At 42.5% G+C, this 20669-nt stretch overlaps 1 protein-coding gene across 16 annotated transcripts in view; it reads left to right on the forward strand.

Moving 5' to 3' along the window:
- The window catches only part of Sgip1 (SH3 domain GRB2 like endophilin interacting protein 1), a 188920-nt gene that overhangs the window by 146192 nt on the left and 22059 nt on the right, over window positions 1-20669 (forward strand). For 10 of the 16 annotated variants that reach the window (XM_026781966.1, XM_005353475.3, XM_026781968.1 and 7 more), the window contains one exon: window positions 4895-4954. The exons of the other annotated variants lie outside the window; for them this stretch is intronic. In XM_026781966.1, the coding sequence (XP_026637767.1) occupies window positions 4895-4954 (60 nt within the window). The remainder of the gene's footprint in view (window positions 1-4894; window positions 4955-20669) is intronic. 16 annotated transcript variants of the gene reach the window in all.

The raw sequence follows: 20669 nt of genomic DNA on the forward strand, positions 1-20669 counted from the left end.
TTTTTCAAGACAGTCACATGTACCTCCAGCTCATGTAACTTCTTAACAGACAGATTTTTAACATTGTTTATATAGCCATTTCTGTTCTTTTTCTGTATTGATTAGAATAATTTGAGACTTCCTGGTTTTCGGTGCTCATTCCTCTCTGGTTCTTTGTTTTTGATGTTTGGCGGTAGCTAGCCCTTTTCGCCCTCTGTCTCTTTAATCCCCTTGATTTGGGCAGTCACTTGCTCAAATCGCGTGCTAGTGTTAAGCTTCCTCAAGATCATTTATTCCACACACTCCGTCTGACTTGCTTTGCTGGATGAAGAAGGAAGCGTGAGAGGTGTAACTGGAGGTTTCTCTCCCACTCACCAGTTCCCAAGTTAACCACACTGAAACTTAATATTAGTTACAAACTGTTTGACCTGTTAGCCAGGCTTATTAATGGCTAGCTCTTACAATTTAAATTAGCCCATTTTTATTAATCTATATTTTCCCACGAGGCTCGTGGATTGTTACTTCACATCTTGCTTCCCTGGAAGCTGCTGGCATCTCCCAAACTCTACCTTCTTTCCCCCTATATTTGTTTGGATTTCCCACCTGGCTCTATTCTTCCTGGCTATTGGCTAAATCAGCTTCTTTATTAACCAATGACAATAAAACATATTCATAAGATTCAGAAGGGCATCCCACATCAGAACTGTCGCTCAAAAAATGACAACACCGTGCCTCAGATGGGCCATCCAGCATTTTCTTTCAGCTCGCTGTGACTCAAGGAGAAAACTGAACACACACGAAACCTCCAATTACAATCAGAAACATTGATCCTCATCATTCCTAGTGTGTGTTCATTCAAGATGAACCACGGAGGACTTGAAAAAAGATGATAGACCCCTACAGGAAGCTGGCCATAATGCCTCCTGCAGAGGAGCATCCCCATCTGCTCCGTTAGGTTCTGTTGTTTTGGTTTGGGTTCATCTGCCCACTGCAGTCCTCACCACCTGGTCACATGACCGCCATTTCTCTCTGAAGTCACTCTGCTTCTGCATGACCAGCCAGCCTTGTGTGTTGTTGTCCCTGCTTTTCTCCAAAGGCTCTGCCTTGCCTAAAATGACAACTCACTGGAAACAGGTGGACTGGGGAAGGCTGAAAATTCACAGCAAGCTCCCTCCCACCTCCACAACACTTTCCTGCCGTTCCCTGTGCCCTCTGTGTTGTTCTTGGAGCAATTCCATGGGAACTGATGAGCCAATCTCAAAGTCAGACATAAACTAAAAATTTCTAAAGCGAATCTGCGCCACAGTTAGTAGTGCACCTCGTGAGGCCGAGGCGGGCCGGATCGCAAGCTCCTGGGTTACACAGACCCTTTCTCCAAAAATAAAATAACAGCAAGTCAAAACTCTCTACACAATAACTCATATAAGAAAACACCCATAAAGAACTTTAAGTATGAATAACTTCACAAGAGTTGTGAGTCTAGAGTAGAGAGCCCAATACAGCATGAGAAGATAGAAATTTCTATGTATCCTTACCCTCAAATAATGAAGAGTTCTCAGATAGCTATAAATATATTTTTAACTTAAGAATTCCTCAATTTTTAAGAACACCATGATTTTATATATGAGAAAGACAGACAAAAGGCTTCCACATGCGTCAGGGTACACTTTTTTTTTCTTTTTCCCATACTGCCCGTGCTACCCTCTAATTCCAGACCGCTGAGAATGTGAGAAGATGCACATCTCGAACAAAGGGAGGGAACCCGGTGACGGCTTCTGTGCTAGAGAATGCCCACGGCACCCGCGCTGTGCAGTTCAGGGGAGGGGGAAATCTATCGCTACTAATGGAGCACAGAAAGTGTTTGAAGTCCTAAGAATCAGATGGGAAGTAGCGGAAGAGATAATGGGGCCTTATCTCTCCTGCAAGTCCTCACTTTAGTTCTTGCTTCGTGTCTCAGTGACCATGAGAAGTCTCCTGTTTGTTTGTTTCTTTGTTTGCTTGTTTGGATGATGGCAAGGCAGGCAGTTCAGCTCCCCTGTTAGCTCTAATCCTTCCCTGGTAATTGTGCTTTCTGATTTGCATCTCTCATGTGGCAGGAATCTGTAGCAAGTGAAAAGCAACCATCTCTGGGTAACAAAGTTAGTGTCAGATGGACACTGATGTTTTCTTCGGTCCGTAACTTGAGTCCAAGTGACTCGTTCTAAAGCAGCGCAACATGCAATATTTCCTCCAATGTGGGTAGCAATTCTAAATTCTATTAACTCTCGGGGGGGGGGCGGATTATATGCATGCTCAGTTAGCCTGCATAGAAACAAAAGATGCTATAATTTGTGAAATGTCTGTATCTACTATGCCCATTCAACGGAACACTAAATCATTATTACTAAATTATTCCACCTCCAAGGAAGCTGTAAGTACAGTTAAGTACTGACAAATAACATTCAAAACCTGGGGCTGGAGAGATGATTAAATGGTTAAGAGCACTGGCTGCATTTGTTTCCCAGTATCTGCATGGCAGCTCGTAACCATCTGAAAACCTAGTTCCACGGAATCCAGCACCCTCTACTGGCTTTTGAGGATACCAGCATGTGTGCACAAACATACATGGCAAGCAAAACACCCAATCATATGAAAATATATTGATTAAAGAGTTGATTAATTTGTTTAGACGTGCCTGTTGCTCCTCCAGACGGCCCAAGTTTAGTACTAAGCAAACTTAGTTCATCAGGTGGTGCATAACTATAATATGAACTTCAGGGAATCCAGTGCCTTCTTCCAGCACAGACATGCTCCCCCACAGTGCACAGACTCACACACATACACACTCATATGTGTACTCAGACATACACAGACAGACAGACAGACACACACACACTCATATGCGTACTCATACATACACAGACAGACAGACAGACACACACACACACACACACTTTTTTCCTTAAATCTTAGAATGCCAATAACTGAAAAAGGAAAGTTTCCCTGTCATATACCCTAAGCCTAGCCATCAGGTTATCAGAATGACTTCCAAAGCATCTGTTTATGAAACATTTATTGGATCCTAGTTTCAGTTCTTAACTTCTTTACTATGAGGATAGGTTTCTCCAGCAGGAATTTTATTTGATTATCTATGAAGGTTGTGCTAGCACCTTTAAAAACGGGAGCACTATTTTCTAATCACACAGAGTAAAAAAAAAAACCACTTCCTTGTATTTGTTGTTTGGTGAGGAGACAGATAAAGATCAGAAATAGTTAAGGATTGGTGTCTCAGATCATAAAGCTGTGGCCAATTTCTAAAGACCAACATCTAGCCACAGTTGGAGCCATGGTCAAAGATATTAGTATGATCACACTGTTCAAAATCAGTGATCTTTTTCAAAGGCAGGTACATGTTAGTTAAAATGGCACCCTGCGTGCAGGAACCCTGGATTTATACTGCTGTTTTGTGGACAGGTTTAAAGCTAACGTTTTTCTTCCCTGGGGAATATATATATGCCGGGTGATCTCATTGAACTGTCATGGCTATACTGAGGTTCGTGTTGATGGACATATGTCTGACCCCTTGGGAAATGCAGTGGAGTAAAGTATTCTCACACAAGAAAAGCTGAGCCTTTCATGGCTCCCTGAGAAGGTGGGAGGGTCTAACTCCTTCTCTGTAACTGACTCCCACCACATTGACAGATGCTAAACCCTGACATTTTTTTTCCCTTTTTGGTTCAGTTTCTCCTCATAGAATCATCTCAAGTAAGCTCATCATTTCCCATATCTTCACCTGAATCCCAGTATCTTAAATTCTTTCCTTTTTCCATGAAAATCATTTTCGCCTCGGTCAGTAAACTGTGCTTCTCTCGGCTTCATTTGGAATTTGTATTTGTGCTTTTGTTTTCCATTCGTTTACGTTTCTTTGGTTTGTAGTGTCGGAAGATGATGTTTTTTATGACAAACTGCCCTCGTTTGAAAGGCGCTGTGACATGCCTGCAGGTACGGTGCTAGCCGAGCGCTTTCTAGATACATAGAGTTGTTCCAAATCCAAGCCATTTTCCATCTGAATGCTCGAAGCTTCACGGACATGCTCCTCACCTCATGAGTCCCCGTGCCTCTCAGATGCACCCTGGACATGTCCCGTCCATCGTGGGACTCATGCCACTGAACCGATTTTAAGTGGACATACTTATAGAGCAGCAGGTTGCATGACAGTTTCTTAGAGAAAAGGCTCCTCCGAGCAGGTGAGATGTCATGGCTGTGCCAAGTTCAGAGGGAGAAATCATTTAAGTGCCCAGAATCTGTTGACTGCTTTCTAATGTAAAACTTGCTGAAGCACCATTGGAAATCTTTCTTCTCTTTGGTACAGATGTAAAGGGCGTGTTGTGGCTGGACACCTAAGGTGATGCCAGCAGAGGGATGGGAGATCACTGACATCGTCTGTGAACTTTAAATCGTTATGCAATGCCATGCTGTTGTCATTGAAAAGCTAAGCAAATGTTGCCTATAAACCTCAACCCCAGTTTGTGCCAATAAGCAAGGGGGTGACCTTGAAGACAAAAAAGGATCCAGCAATTGCTGAATGGCAGTTTTTTGCCCAAATTAATGCAGTTAAACTATGCTAACAGCCCTGCATGGCCAGGAAGACATCTGCTCCGTGCATACAAGTGCCTAGCCTCAAGCTACCTCCACGCGTGTCCATCCCTCCGGTCTCCATAGCTTTGATTCTGCCTTGTTTGCTCAATTAAAACAGAGACAAAACGAAAGACTCCAGACTCCCAGGCTTCCCTGTTTCCTGCACGCTAACGGCATGCAGTGCCTCCTCCGCCCTTCCCCGTAGTGAGATTAATGACCTGCTCTGTAACTCACATCGTGTCCTTCTCTCTCCCTCTCCTTAACCTTCCCCATCCCGCTTCAACTCCTGGCCAAACAGAGAATGAACAGCCTTCCCTCGTTTGGTTTGACAGAGGAAAGTTTTATTTGACTTTTGAAGGTAAGTAGTGCATAGCATACCAGATTCTAATTTCTAGTCTCCTCTTCTTCGCTGTTTTTTATTCTCATTGAAAAAATTCCCAGCCTTCCTCAAACTTCTGGTTTTGCTTTCTCCATTAAAAAAATGCTATGGCTACTTGGAAAGCATCAAGTACTAAAGAAAAGCGTTTCATGAATTTGGTTGGTATCTCTTCTCCAATTTTTCATGTTGAACAAACTAAAGCTGATTTGCAGAAAACATTGGTTACTTAATTAACAATGGCCAATTCAAAGCAGAACAAAACAGAACCTTCTTTGGCTAAGGAACTTGACTCTGTCAACCAGGCTCTTGCCTAATCCTTTTGCAAGTGTGTTGTGGCAAACTTGAGCATAGGTGGGATTGGGATTACATTTAGCCTAACTTAGAAAGCCTGACATTCCAGAGGGAGAATCCAGTCCTGGGAACTGTAAATGTGTGTGCCTGCGTGTGTAAATGCTCCATGGGGTTGCGGGGTGGGGGTAAGGGTCAAAGAAACAGGAGAAGAGACAAGGAGCATGAGGGGAAAGTTTGCTCTGCTTTCCCGGGAACTACAACCGTAATGACTGCAGTAAAATGGGCAACTACTGTTGAACTTGCCATTCCAGAAGGATAAGAGAAATGCATAAAAATAATGTCCAGTTTTGAGGCTTGATATTTGACATTTGTTATACTCTCCATTAAGGGTTAACACTCTTCTGTTCTGTGTGTAACTTCTAACTCATCTTCACAGGCCACACATCTGAGTAAATGGCACACTTAAACTACCAGTGGGAGAGGAGAATTAAGGACTTTACCTAATCAGTCATTTTATGCATAGATATTTATCATATAAGGTCCTACACTGTACAGTTTTAAATAGTGAAATTTATTCCGGGGTCAAAAGCTATATATAAAAGTGACACGCACACACACACACATATGCACATACACACTCGTGTTTGTGTGCGTGTGTGTGTGCGTGTGATTTTTCTCTCCCTAGAATTAAATACCAATATTGAACTTGTCTTTGTGTTTCATGACAGCAGGAACTTGAGTGTGCTTTGTAAAAATCAGAATGGCTGGAATATAAAACAGTATGAAATATAACGGCAAAATTCACCCAACAATGAATTTTCCTTATAAGACAGAAGCCCTTAATGCTTGCACAGGTGCAGCAAACATGGTCTGACCTCAAGCCTTTCTGAAGTCCTGAAGTTTTTTCCTGGTGTGACATAAAACAGATGCTAGGTGATTCTCCTGAGAGAATGCCTTTTCCCACGTGACTTTATCACCTGAGGACCTTAGTTTAGTAATAAGAAATATGCTAAGCCCACAATCTTTTGACTGCCTAAATTTTCTCTTCCAATCAGCAGAAGTGAAAGGGTCCAGGTGAGACTTCTGGACCATTTCTCTCCTGTAATCCCAGCATGCCAAGTCTGCTGATGCTCCTGAAGCCAGTCAGGGCTAGTAGCAAGCTCCATGCTGGAGAGAACCTGCCCCAAACCATCCAGACAAAATACATCCAGGCTGCTTCTTACTGATGGGTGCATCCGTAGAGCATCAGAAGCTGCTGCCCCGGGATGGGTTGGAAGTCCTAAAGCACAGCCCCAACCTGTACCTGCCGAGGCTCTAACTCTGGTTCATCTCAGTAGCAAGCCAGGAAACGAATAAACATACTAGCACATCATATGTATAGGGCAGTCTGGAAGGTCTTTACCTAGGGAAACCTACAAAGGCTGCGAAAACTGTCCTCTGTTGTCCTGATAAAATGACGTAGAAATGTCTGCATCGTAGAACTCCTGGAGACTCTGGCCTCCCTCACCATTTGTGCTCCAAATGGACAGCCATTCAACGCCCTCTGTTGAATAGCATCTGAACAGAACGTCTAGGACGCTCATGTTTGTTCACACTTCTTCTTACTAATTATTCTTTTCTTCAATGCTTCATCCAGAGAGTGAAGAGCATGATCGTGTCCAGATCTTCACTTGTTCTAAGCAGATTTTTATTTATTTACTGACTTCTGAATAATGTTTTCTGTAGTGTTTATAACTTCATTGTTCATTTTCTGTTCTTCATAATGATTAGGATCTGATAGTCACTCAGCCAACATTTAAGTCATTGGCCAGTAACCATGAAGTAACCAGTGAACATTGATAAGTAAGTTGAGTTTGACATGACATGAAGTACCTCACACTTACTAGCAAATGGGGTACTAAGCCTTAGATCAGGGTCCTAAATTACAAGACTCCCAATGCTTCTAAAAATATCTTTTGTAAGTATTTTATTTAAAAAATTAATGTGTTTTACATTGGGCTTATTAGAAACATGATTCAAATGTTAGTGACTTTTTTGTGGTTTGGGTTTTTTGAGACAGAGTTTCTCTTTTCTGAGACAGGGTTTCTTGCCAATGACTTTTTAAGTCAACCAGAAGAAAATCCTGGGGCTGAGACTAGGATTCGGCCAGCAAAGACTTACCACACAAGTATGAGGGCCAACAGTCACCTCAAAACCTAGGCATTACAGTTCACACTGTAATCCCAGCACTGTAGGGGTGGAAACAGGAGGGTCTAAGGACTCAGTGGCCAGCCAGTCTTGCCAAATGGTGAGCTCCAGGTTCAGAAAAGACCCTACCTCTAAAATAAGATGCAGAGCAATTGAGGAATATGCCCAGCATTGACCACTAGCCCATGTGAATGAACACCCATACACGTGGGCACACTCCTGCATGGACATTCACGTGCACATGAGTGCGTGCACACACACACACACACACACACACACACACACACACGTCTGCCTTCAGCATCAAGCATCCTCAGGTGGAAGGGAATGATATTTCCGTGACAAATCGGGGTGCCTAGTAGATATTTCAATTCCGTAGTGCCTTTTAATGTCAAGATGTTTCCAAACACGTACTGCCTCTCTCCTTGGATGACTTCTTAGACTACAAAACCGTCTTGCATCTGGAGTGGAAATCAAACAGCAGCAAAACCATTGCTGCCATGAGTTTCCTTGTGTCTCGGACCATCTCAGTCACCAGTGTCACGTATCCTCTGTGACCCTGCGTGTTCCTTTTCCTCCTGTTGGCGGGCATCTTCAGCAGCCCTTCCCTACATTTCAGCCTCTCTGTTAGACTCATTTCCCTAACTGCACCCCAGCTCTCTTCAAGGACCAACATTTCTCAGAGGCTGTCTCCACAGAATGTTCTTCGCTTTCCTGTGGCCATGTGTCACGTGAGAGCCAGCTTTAAATTCTCACGGCCCTGCTCTGCCGGTCAAAACCTCCTGACTCTAGACAGCACTCATCGATCATCTATCTAATCGTTCCACCGGCTTCCCTCCGTATTGCCATTGATCACTGACCTCCAGGCCTCCCTCTGCATTGATCTATAGACTCCAAGTACCAGCAACTTCCTTTTAATCACGCTCACTTTCAAGCGCCATCCCTCACAGGTTCTTCACCCAACTCTCTAGGGCATCTCAGGCTGCCTCGGCCTCCACTGTTGCCTCTGCTCTACTCAGAATCACTGCTTTGGAATCAGTGCCTGCAGACAGGGTTCATTCAGCTTAGCTATTTCATAACTAAAACTTGCTGTGCGTCTTACATACTAGAAACGGTTAAGCGATGATTCTCTCATTCAACAACATCCATTGAGGGCTGTGCTGGCCGCTCCACACTAGCAAAGAAAAAAAACCAAAAATATCCCTGTGGCCACAGAGCTTACGTTCTAGCACACAGGGCTAAAAATGGGGAAATAAGCAGCCTATATAGTGTGGAGATGGTAGTGAGTTCTGTAAGAAAAATAAGACTTGCTGGAGACTGGAGCATACTGGGAGAAGTAAGACAATAAATCGTGAGTACAGGAAACCTGAGCGCTCTACACAAGTCACTGCTGAAGAGAATGAGATTTGGGTGACGGCTCTCCAGAGCCCTACAGCCAGGCAGAGTACGGTTGTAAAACCGTGTGGAAGACACCCTGCCTCACTCCCTCAGCCCACTGTAGACACAGTCTCATCTTCAGGGCAGGGTTTTCTCTCCCCCTCAGCCCTCTGACTCGGTCATCCCCAGACACAGCTTCTCTGCGCCTTACTGAAAGCTCCTCTCCCACTCTTCCCGCTCTGACTCCACTCACCAGCCCAGTCATCCAGGCGGGTTCTTTTCTATACCCTGATTAGACCCCAGAGAGTAAATATAAATTTCTGGAAGGACTTTGGTCATCTCTGGGATAAAAGACTTTCTTTTCTCTCTGGACTTATGCTGACTCTGTGAAAAGGTACACTGAATGTCTCACCAATGCAAGCAGGCTTTCTAATGTCCCTAATTGCATGTAGATAACACTCAGCTCTCCCCCCGCCCCGCGCGCTTCTCTCTCCTGTCTGTCTGTCTGTCTCTGTCTCTCTCGTGGTTCTAGGGACTGAATTATAGCTTCTCACCCACTAGGCAAGCCATCTGTCGCTGAACTACACCCCAACCTCACTCACTCCCTTTTATTTGCCCTGATTTGTAATAAAATCCTCTAAGAGTTTGGGAAGGCTGATTAACTCACTTGGATGTCATTAAAGAAAGGAAAATTGAAAGGTGTGGACAGTGTTCTGGGAAATAATTGCCTTCTTAATTCCCAGTGTTCTTCAGGTGGGAGGGGCCCTCTGATTGTGCCACTTAACTCAGGCCCTTTTCCATCGATAACACATTAAGATTAATGAGTACTTGCTCTGAACACCTCACAGCATCGAGCTATCGGGACGGTGAAACAATGCAGGAGCAGAAGAAGTAGCAACTCAAGTACGTCTTCATTCAATATAAAAACTTAATCTTCACCCTTCTGAGATTGTGTTGACTGTGGCGTGCAAACGAATTGTACAACCTTTTCAAATAGTAACGGAAGCCCACGAAGCATTTGTTTCTTTGTTTCAACACACTAAATCTATCTAAAAGATTAAAGTGTAATTGGAATCTGCAAAACATGCTACCAGGAAATCTGCCGAGGATTTAGTTCCCGTTTTCTCTTCATAGTCAACGAGTTGCCTGGGTCTGGAAATCCCTTGGCATGAGCATGTGGATGTTTGGATGTTGGCTTGGTTTCCTGGTCTTTGAAGGCATCGCCCTACCTCACTCATGTTTACTGTAACACAGACATCCTGCAGACAGAATGGCTGGTCAGCAGGGTGTGTCCCATTCATCTTGTTTGAATAAGATGTCCAGGCCAACTATGTATGAGGGCTCCCCGGCAGACATGAAGGTCCAGAACTCATGTCAGAAGCTCTCTGACTAAATGCTTGTGGAAAAGCTTAATGAGTGGTAGCTTCTACACCGGTCAGGCCGTACCTGGATAGTGAAATAGTGAGTTATTTATCATATTATTATTATTACCATCATCACCATCATCATCATATCTAGGTACTTCTGCCTTTTCCGGTAATGGGGCTGCAGGACTTCATGGGTAACCCACATCACAATTCACTTCTGAGCTAACACTCCAGTACCACAGCTCAGGTTGTTCATGCCACCTGTAGTGGTGCTCTTACTATTCACATCTCAAACCGTGATTAGACGTGCAGGAATTTGGATGCCTTCCTCAAGGTAACACAACGTCAGCAATTAAATCCTTTTACAAGGGAATTATTGTGAAGTCAGAGGAGCGATGCTTCCAGCAGCCCTGCAAAACCTCCCCATCTTGAGCACCTACTGTCACTTAGTCTTCAAAATGCAAAGGATAAACAGTTTGGTTTCAGAAAAAACAAACAAAATCAACCTTTTTGGCATATTAAAGTACTATATCACCTGAAAAAGATTTCAATGATTCAAACGTTGAGATTACCTTCAAACTGGGAGAGAAGTGACCAAATCTGGTGTTTTTCTTCTCTCTCATTGATCTGTTAGTTCTTTGGTGGTAGCTAAGCCAGGATCTTCTTGTCTCCATCAGATTCAGTCCCGTGGTGTGCTTTCCTCCTTTGCGGACCATGGTGGTCCCAAGTGCAGGTCCCTGGACTGTGTTGTGCTCCAAAGAAACGGAGCCCAAGTCTGCAACTGGAAATATGCCGAAGGCAAAGGAGACCTCAGCTTTAGGGCAGATTGAAACTTCCATTCCTCAGAGAGGAGACGAACTTGAGTGGGCACCATTCATCCCTCTTGCCTGGATGCAGAAGTCAGTTGTAGGGTAGGATGAACACAAAGCGATAAGCCCTAGACGAAGGGTTCCTTCATGGAGACAGCCTTGAAACCTGAAGCTTGAGTTAAATACTTCCCTAGGGCAGGAAGAAACAGCCCATGATTAACAGCTAAATTAAAAAAGCTAAAGATTTGCTAACGTGTTTCTTGCCTCCATGGCTCATCTTGGATGTAAATCCCTCTGGTGGAATTATGACGATCAAACAAAATGGTGTCTGCTTTCTAGAAACGCAAACAGGAATTGCAGCACTTCCCCTGAGGCACACCGTGGCAAATGCATGGGTAACTGCGAAACTCTAGGAAAGCACAGGGATTAACTGGAAAGAATCTGGAACATCTTGGAGGAAAAGGGGCTCGCCCCAGCTGACATTGAAGAACCAGGATTCGGAAAGCCGAGGGTTCTAGTTTGTAAGAGTAACTTGAGCAGGAGTGGGATGAGGATCACCTTGCTTGTACTCCGCGATGATAAACTCTGGGCGAGTGACGAATGTCTGAGGAGATGGGCCAAGTAAATCAAGACCATATTCTGAAGCGCTTTGCATGCTTGGAGGAGGAATTTGAAATGCAAGCCCTGCACAAGGTGAATTTTAAAGACTTATTGAGGGGCAGGGTGGTCTCAGCATCTTTGACATCGAGACTTAGAATCAGGGAGAAGTTAGGTAGACAGTCCAGGAAATGGGAATGAATTGACTTGATGCTACTTTGAAGATCTCAAAGACAGCATTTAAGCAGTAACATTCTGTACCTAAACAGATAGCAAGGAGGGAAAGTTGACTCCACCTTCAAACCTAAGGAGCCTTTGACAGTCATACCCCTGACTCTGCACAGGCTCATTTGGTCTCAGAAGCTAAGCAGGGTCTGACCTGTTTAGTGCTTGGATGGGAGATCCAGGGAGAAGTCTGTTGTTAATCAGGAGGCAGAAATCTCCAATGGTGATATGTTCAGGAAGAAGGATCGAGGTTTCTGTGCACCATCCGTAAAGAATAAGTCCGAGAGGAAATGTAAAACTGGAGGCAAGCCAGGCAGTGATGGCACACACCTTTAACCCCAGGACTTGGGAGGCAGAGGCAAGTGGACCTCTGTGAGTTCGAGGCTAGCCTGGTCTACAGAGTGAGTTCCAGGCTCCAAAGCTACACACTTGAACCCTGTTTCAACTCCCTGCCCCCAAAAAAGTCTAGGGCAGTCTGTTGAGAATGAAAGGCTCTGCATCCATGTACAGGAAGTTTTAGCTTTGGGGTATGCCTGCACTCAGCAGTCAAAATGGAAGTTGCTCCATTGCGTTTTTATTTTTTTTTTTTAACCATGATTAATTTTGAATGGGTCACTCAACAGCTATGTTTTCATAGAAACTATTTAAGGGCCTAGATGCCTTGCCGTCTTCTCTGCTATTTTTCATACCCGTGGCAATGTTTGTCGGATGGACGTAGTGACATTCCAAGTGCAACAGCCTGACCACTAGAAAGGAAAACTGCAGAAGACAAGCACCAGCTTCTCAATGGCTATCATGGGAAATACAAGTTCACATAGTGATTATGGGCTGTTCCTTCCTCTTCCAACCTGCTGGCCCTCGATGTCTTCAGCACTCTCTCGAATGTGTATCCTTTCTGTTAAATCATCTTACTTTGTTTCTGCTTTTCCTTTCTTCTGACTCTCACACGTGAAAACTCCAAGTTGTGCATGAGACTAAAGGGATGTTTATATTTGTTTGCCCACAGCAAATAAAAATGAAATGATTCACAGAAGCCTTAAACATAATTGAGTATCAAATTGTGTCCTTCTTTCTTTATTGTAAGGAAGTTATTTTTACATGCTACTTCATTTTTCTTTTCCATGTAGTGGGAACTCTTGAGAAAAAAATTAAGTCCACTACCTACCCCATAATAATCTTAGGAATATAAAAGTCGTGTTTAAGGAATTGACTGTCCGAAAAGGTTGTCAATAATATAAAATTTGGCTAACATACTTTCTAAGATAGATTCAGCATGTAAATGCCTCTAGCTTGTTCACAATTTTGTCTGTGGACGGAGTCAGGATTCTCTTACATGTTTTATGTAGGTTCTCAAAATTAATCATAAAGGCTATGTTTGTGCGGAGATTTGTCGTGTTTAATAACTGTAATAGGGAGGTGTCAGGTAGGGAAAGCAGTGGTCAAATTTGTAGCACTGGGCTTTTGTACCTTACATCTGTTACCAACATGATGATACCTGTGCTCAGTCAGCCAGCAGTTATCTACTGAGTGCCTGCTGGGTGCACAGGTACTGGACAGCTATTGGGCTACAGTAGTCAGTAGCAAAAGCGTATCCCTGCCTTCACAGTGCACAGAAGTCAGGCATCAAATGGACAGTGGCACTAACGTGTAAAGAATATTGCTATGAAGGAGATAGTGTGCCTTGGAGGTGCCCATCAGTGTCCTGGCCTGTTTCCTCCACTAACCTAAGAGGGCAATGGAGGAAATAGGAGTGATTTAAATCTAGATAATAGTCATTGAATACTATTAATTGTTGCTGTGTTAGCATTCTGATATGTAGTCATATACCATATGTAGATGTTGCTGTAACTAAGTTGGCTTTATCCTAGATATTAGAAAGGAAAACTCCATTAATTTATATCAATGTATTCTGTAATACATATTTACATATGCATATGTATAGTTACAAATATAATGGAGAAGTGAAATGGGTGTATTTCATATCTGAAAGAGGGCTCTGTGTGTGTCTGTGTGTGCGCGCGCGCACGCGTGCCTGTGCATACACTGTTTAAGCTCTGTAATAACTCTTCAGGATTGGAGCTACCACCTCAGCACAATGTGTTATAACCTAAGTCTTGCATTTCTTCTCTGGAAACTGAATAATAACAGAACCTTTCTCAGGACGCTGTAGTCAGAATCAAAACCCAGTCATGGGTTCACTGTTAATGCAAAGCATTCAGTAAATACTGGTTTTTACTACCATTGTCCAACCTTGCGTGTCCCTGGCTTGTGACATAGCTGTCTCTGTGTCAACCTTGCTTGCTCTCAAGAAGTTTCTAGTACTGCAGTCTTCTACACAAATCATGCCACAACATGATTTGTCATGAGTTGCTACCTGGCTTCCCTTCCCATGTACAACAATACATGGCAATTATCCCTTGTACATAAAATCACCTTCCTCCGCAGCCACCTCCACCAAAACCAGTCCTTAAAGCTGCCTTGAGACTAATACTCTAGCTGGTGGCACATTTCTGGGTTAAAGCTCCTGAAAGACATGAAAGAAAACAGCTTGCATCTTGTTAGTTTGTAAATCATGGCTTTTAGCAGATTTGACAAGTAATTACCAACCTCCCCAGAAGAAAATGAAAGAATTGTAGGAAATTGTAGGAAACCACTTCCCTCTTAATGAACCTGAGCCTGCTTCAGATAATGGCAGGCCAATAATAGCTTTTATTGTTGCTATGAGTCTTTTAGGAAGGGCTGACCACAGTTTAAGGGCTGGGGTGTGCCTCAGTGGTTGACTGCATGCCTTGCCTGTTTGAGGCACAGCACTACAAAAGAAAAGGGGAGAAAAAACTTCTTTATGACCCTCTAGCTGCCCTAGAAGTGATATTAATAATAAGAAGGGACACTAGGGATATGAAGAGATGTAGAGGCTTTGAGAATCTTCTTTTTCAAATCCTTCCATGTATCTGGGCTTTAGATACATTTAACTAGCATTACCTCAAAACTAACTTCAGACGGATGGTTATGAATGGTCCATTCAATAAGTAAAGTGAAACACAAACTTAATTATTCTTTATAATAATTATTAACATAAACGTTTTAAAATATGGGGAAGATCATCATAACCAGCAGGCGTGTACTAACAGTTATGCACTAATTCATTAAGTCCAAGATTTCTTTGGCATCCTCAACTTAAGGCATTTTAAGTCATCGCTGTTAGGATTTCATCACTGTGCATGTGGTGGTCATCTCTGCATAGACTCTCGGTGGATCGGACATGGGATAGAATTGTTTTCCAGTTCTGCTGTCTGCTTAGGAGAGTCACCAGGACACAGGAAACACAAAAGGAGTGGGGCTACTTCTCTTGTTGGCAGGCAGTAGTTATACAGGTACTGTGTGTCTTCACAGTTATGTCTCTTTGTCTGATGTTCAGCATGAAGATTCCAAGCCTTTGTTTACCTAAACGCTAAGGGAGAAGCTTGAAACACACCTCTGGGAATGCACAAAGGTTACTCTGGGGAAGTCTGACAGGGAGAAGAGCAGGGGGTCATCTCTGAAGGATGTTTCCGTGAACTTGCGTTGTTGTGAGGCCAGGAAGAAAGGCTATTAGTAATGGCTCCTCCTATCCATAGACTTTGCTTTTCTTGAACACAGCTTATTGCCAATGAAACTGGCCGTTCAAACGGTGGCCTTTCAGGGATTCCACCAGGTCCAGGCAGCTCTCTTCCTCTTTCTCCCTTCCTCCGAGTCAGTCCCATTGGGAAAATAACCTTCAATAGGGCTCAAAATTGCCTGCATCCATTTCTGAACTGTCAGGAACCATGCAAGAGATACAAATTAGAAATGTAGAGGCGTCAGTGTAAAATTCCCAAATAGTTCCCACTGTGTTTAGGCATCGCTCCTGGGCACTATAGAAAACTTGGAGAAGCAAACACGTAAGAAAAGTGAAGTCGTCTGTGATCTAATGACCACGGTCACCATTATCACGTTGCTGCGCTTTTGTTCTGATGCCTTCCATGTGAGCGCCTGGGCATCCATGGCTTGTGTCTATGATCCAACCCTGCATGACTCTGTGCCCTCCCTCCTCTTGGATCGTATCCTCTGGGCCATTACAAAGCACTTGAAAATAGCTCAAAGTTTGCTTTCTTGTGATCATTATATTGACTTAAACACTTTACTTGTAAAAACTGAAAGATATCAAAAAGCACGAACTAAAAATTTCACCCCAAAATCACACTTTTCAGAGATTGATACAGGTAACATTTTAAAAATTTTGTTGGAAACTTTTAAAGAAACAGTGATTTTGTTTTGTTAAACATATTTATAATCTTGACTTTCTATGCTGTTTTGCATAGATAGTTTAATTTTACAATACATAAAAACTCCAGGATTTTATCTATATTTTTCCGAGTTTATTTCTAAGTTTCTGCAAAACAAACAGCTTCCCTGAAAACCAGTCAGAAGTTTTTGAACATTAGCATTTTCATACCTGGGCATTATTCCATAATGTGTATCAGTCAGCCTATCTGTCCCACCTTTCAAGATTATAGGATTGAAATTCCAAAGAAGTGCACAGCCACATACATGAGCTAGTCTTCCACGGCAATTAATTTTTCACATTCTTACTACAGCAAAGCACAACATTTATTTTTCTTTTCCAAGCATATTCGAGGGAAATAAAATCCCAATGTAGTAAAATTCAATCAGGCACATTAAGGGAAATTAATTTTAGTAACTCAACCGAAGAGACTATGAGAGAAGCCCATAACTTCCCTCTGCTGTCACATGCCCACTTACAGGCAATAAGAGTGGGGACAAGTGTTCTGTGGGAAGGTTCTGCTTGTTTGCTTCTTTTATCAATTACAAGATGCATACTGTTAAAATGTTTAAACAGGTATGTTTTTGATACTAAGGAAAATATTACAGAGATTTTTAGGCAAGTTTAATAACCTGTAGCTCCGTAAACCTCCCAGTAGCCTTTAAACTGGTTGCGTTTAGTGACTACATCCACGTACACATACATAGAAACCTAACCCTTCTTCCAAAAATGACAGCAGTTCATTACAAAGACTATACCCAGAATCATATTTACATTAAAAAAAGTAGGGAAGCAACAACTTTAAAAGTAAACACAAAGTGACTAAAGCCAAACCTACCACCATTTTTTAGGAGGAAAATATAACTCTCATCAGAACACAGATGAGGTCCCCCTTTGACAGGCTTGGTGTCTCTCCCTGTCCACTGTGGTGGTCATAAACCACTTCCAAATGGAGGCCAAAAACACCATTAAATAACAATAAAAATTCTTGATTTTTTTACTTTCCTTTGATACTTGATTTTTAAAAAAAATCTATCACATTTTATGACAGAGTTTAAATTGGCATTTTATTTAAAAGGGGCACTGCAGTATGGTTTGTGAAGTGTATCCCCTTCCCAAGCTTGGCTTATTCCATAGCGTCTTCAGAATCTGTATCTACTACTTACCCCTCACTCTAGAAACTCAGCCCAGAGCGATCCTGACCATTGTGTGTTATTAGTCTTCAAGTTCAAGTTCACCCCTACCCCTCATCACTCTTTCAGTGTTTTGCTTCTGCTCTGGAGAAACCATGAATGAAACCATCTAACTGGACAAGTTCTGATGTCATCCCTTTGCTGTCTCTCCAGCCATATACACAATCACTTTAATGGTTTTGTGGTTTATAGTGCACACGCACCTGTCCTTTATTAACGTCTGTTTAGATTGCTGCCTTTCTGCAACATTGCACAGTCAGTAGCTCGAAATCTTAGGGACTTGTCTTCTCCTGTTAGGCACTGAGTCTTTCTGTGTCTTCCACATGCTGGGCCATTCCCCGCTGCCTCTTAGCTAGGTCTAAGGGTCATTTGCCTCCAACCTGAAGCAGGCCTGGTGGAATGACCATTGTCCTTTCCCATGATGCCAGTGAAGGACGCAGACTCTGTTTTATCTCCTATGACATCATGGTACTTCCCCTGCACATGGGTTGTCAGGATAAGACTAAGTCATCAGCCAGCAATTTAGTGCAAAAGTCGAGGGCCATCCTCACATACTAGAGGCTCTGGTTTTGATCCCCTGTACTGCCTACAATAGAGTGGAGGCAGAGGCACACAGACCTGTAATCCCAGACACCCCACACACAGGTGGATCTTGAAGGATGATTCATCCAAATCCATCCTCCACATCAGCCACCTTGAGGCGCACCTGGGCTAAATTTATCCCATCTCAAAGAGTCAGTCACTATGCTGAGCCTGTTTACCCATTCAAAGCATATAAAAAGCATAAATCTATGTTGGCATTTAGAATTATAAGTTAATGGCAGATATAGGAGCTACAACAAACATTGCACTACCTTGTGCGCTAATCGCAATATAATGATTGTAGTATTAAATGCTTCTCTCCTTTCATGCATTGCTTCATTGGAATTTTAGTTACTATTGCATCCCCTCTATGGTAAATTCCACAAAGGAAGACCCATGCCTTGTGCATTCCTGTGCATCTCTCAGTTCCCAGCACAATAATAATTTCAGACACTCACATCTGAATGAAAGGTCTTGATTATTCAAATTATCTGTCTGTTCATTTTAATAAAGCAAGCATGCACTCAAACAACTTTTATAGCCCCTATGTCATACAAATACTACACCAAGCAACTTGAACCAATACACTGGGCACCTACTAAGCTATCCCAAGGTACACATGTATGCATAGAAATAGTCAAAATAAAACCAGCTGAGCTGAAGGATGAAAGGAATCTGCAAATTCCCCTTTTGCCAAAACCTCCAAACCTCCCTCATCTTCTATCTAAAGGTCTATTCTAATTCAAAGACTGAACCTGTTCAATAGTCTTAACCAATGTTCACAATGATAGCAATCAAGGCAGCAAAAGCACAGTGCTCTTCGAAGTGTACACCACATTGAAAGCTTCGAAAATCAGGATAACTTGTTAGTATACTATTGTTGTTGATGCTGTCTTGAAGATGAGGAAACTGAGTCCCAGAGAAATTGAATACCTTGTCTCTAGTGGAAACCGAGACTTCACACCCAGGTGCTTTGACTGTGGAGCCCAGGCCTCCTGTTAATCTCCTGATCACTTGGCAGTTCATCTTGTGGTCAGCTAAGCTTTTCAATGTGCCGTGGCTGTACACTCTTATTGTGCGCATGAGTGCTTAGGTTTTCATTTGGTTGTGTCTTATATTTACATATTTGGATCCCTACCTCTACCTTGTGCACAGCAGAGTCTCTGTATGACACTACTTACAAGGCATCTGTACTCTGTTAAAAAGTTATTCTCAGGGGCTGGAGAGATGGCTCTTCCAGAGAACCCTGCTTCAATTCTTATCACCCACATGGCAACTAACAACTGTTTGTAACTCCAAGACCTGACATTCTCACACAGACATACACACAGGCAAAACACCAATGCACATAAAATTATATATATAGATATATATAGATATATGTAGATATAGATATATTAAAAAAGAAAGTTATTCTCATGGTAACAACCTTAAATATCTACAAACTACCTAATACTATAGAACAGAAAGCCAAGAGTGCATTGTCTGCCCGGCTTCCAAAGGAAGTACAGTTAGCTGAGTTCTCTATAGTCACAACGTGTAACATGGTGGTCTGCTTGTTGGAGTTTTTGTCCTGCCCAGTTCCCACAGCTGTTTAGCCCCAAAAGAATCACACAGAGATTCTGCATTAGTTATAACTGATTGGCCCCTTAACTCAGGCTTCTTATTAACTCTTGTAACTTATATTAACCTATTATTCTTATCTATGTTAGCCACATGGTTCAGTACCTTTTCCAGTAGGGCAGGTCATATCCTGCTTCTTAGTTGGTCTGGGCAGGACTGGGAAGGGAGCTTCCTTCTTCCCAGAATATTCCTGTTCTCATCACCCTGCCTCTACTTCCTGTCTGGTTGACCCGCCTATACTTCCTGCCTGGCCAATCAGCATTTATTTAAAACATGATTGACAGAATACAGACAATTCTCCTGTACCAACAACACTATTCTCTTGTAGATTTTTTTATCTTAAAAACATCTGATCCCAGTCAGGTGGTGGTGGTGCACACCTTTAATGCCAGGATTTGGGAGGCAGAGGCAGGCAGATCTCTGTGAGTTCGAAGTCAGCCTGATCTACAAGTTCCAGGACAGGCTCCAAAAGCTACAGAGAAACCCTGTCTCAAAAAAAAAAAAATCTGAACCCTTGAGCATTTCAGATATTTTTCAAGTTTCAAATCTCTTCTTCATTTTCTCAGGCTGTGTTTGGATGCTCTCCCTGTCACTGAAATTACCCTAGTTTTAGTCAGTAGTCTTCCTAAACAAAAACCCTGAGGTGTTATTGGAGACACAGAAACATTCACTTATGATCAACCACATTGAGCAAACCTCCAAGTGATATACCCTGGCCCTCTTCACAATTAAAAATGATCTTCATTTAGTTTGGTTGTACTACTCTATAAGAACATGTTTTTCTTATCTTCAGTAAATTGTGAAAAGGGAAAAGATCAAATAATATACAGATAAATTTAGATTATGAACTAGAAATGGCCTAATGCTTGACAAAGGTTTGTAGTGTAGTAAATAGGTAGAAGAAATGATATATGGACCAGACTGTAATGACAAAAAATATGTAAAATATAAAGTAAAATGCAAAATGCCCTATTCGTTTCAAAGTACAACCCTATGAGGGAATTAGAATTGTAAATTGTAGGTCTGTAAAGGTAAACGGGTTCTCTGTAAATATTGATCTCATGGCCTTATTGATTAAATCCACAGGGATAATTACTGCCTCTAGTGGTCAGTACATGACACAGCAAGGGCAGAAATATC

This window comes from Microtus ochrogaster, chromosome 10 (genome assembly GCF_000317375.1).
Source record: "Microtus ochrogaster isolate Prairie Vole_2 chromosome 10, MicOch1.0, whole genome shotgun sequence".
NCBI classification, from domain to species: domain Eukaryota; kingdom Metazoa; phylum Chordata; class Mammalia; order Rodentia; family Cricetidae; genus Microtus; species Microtus ochrogaster.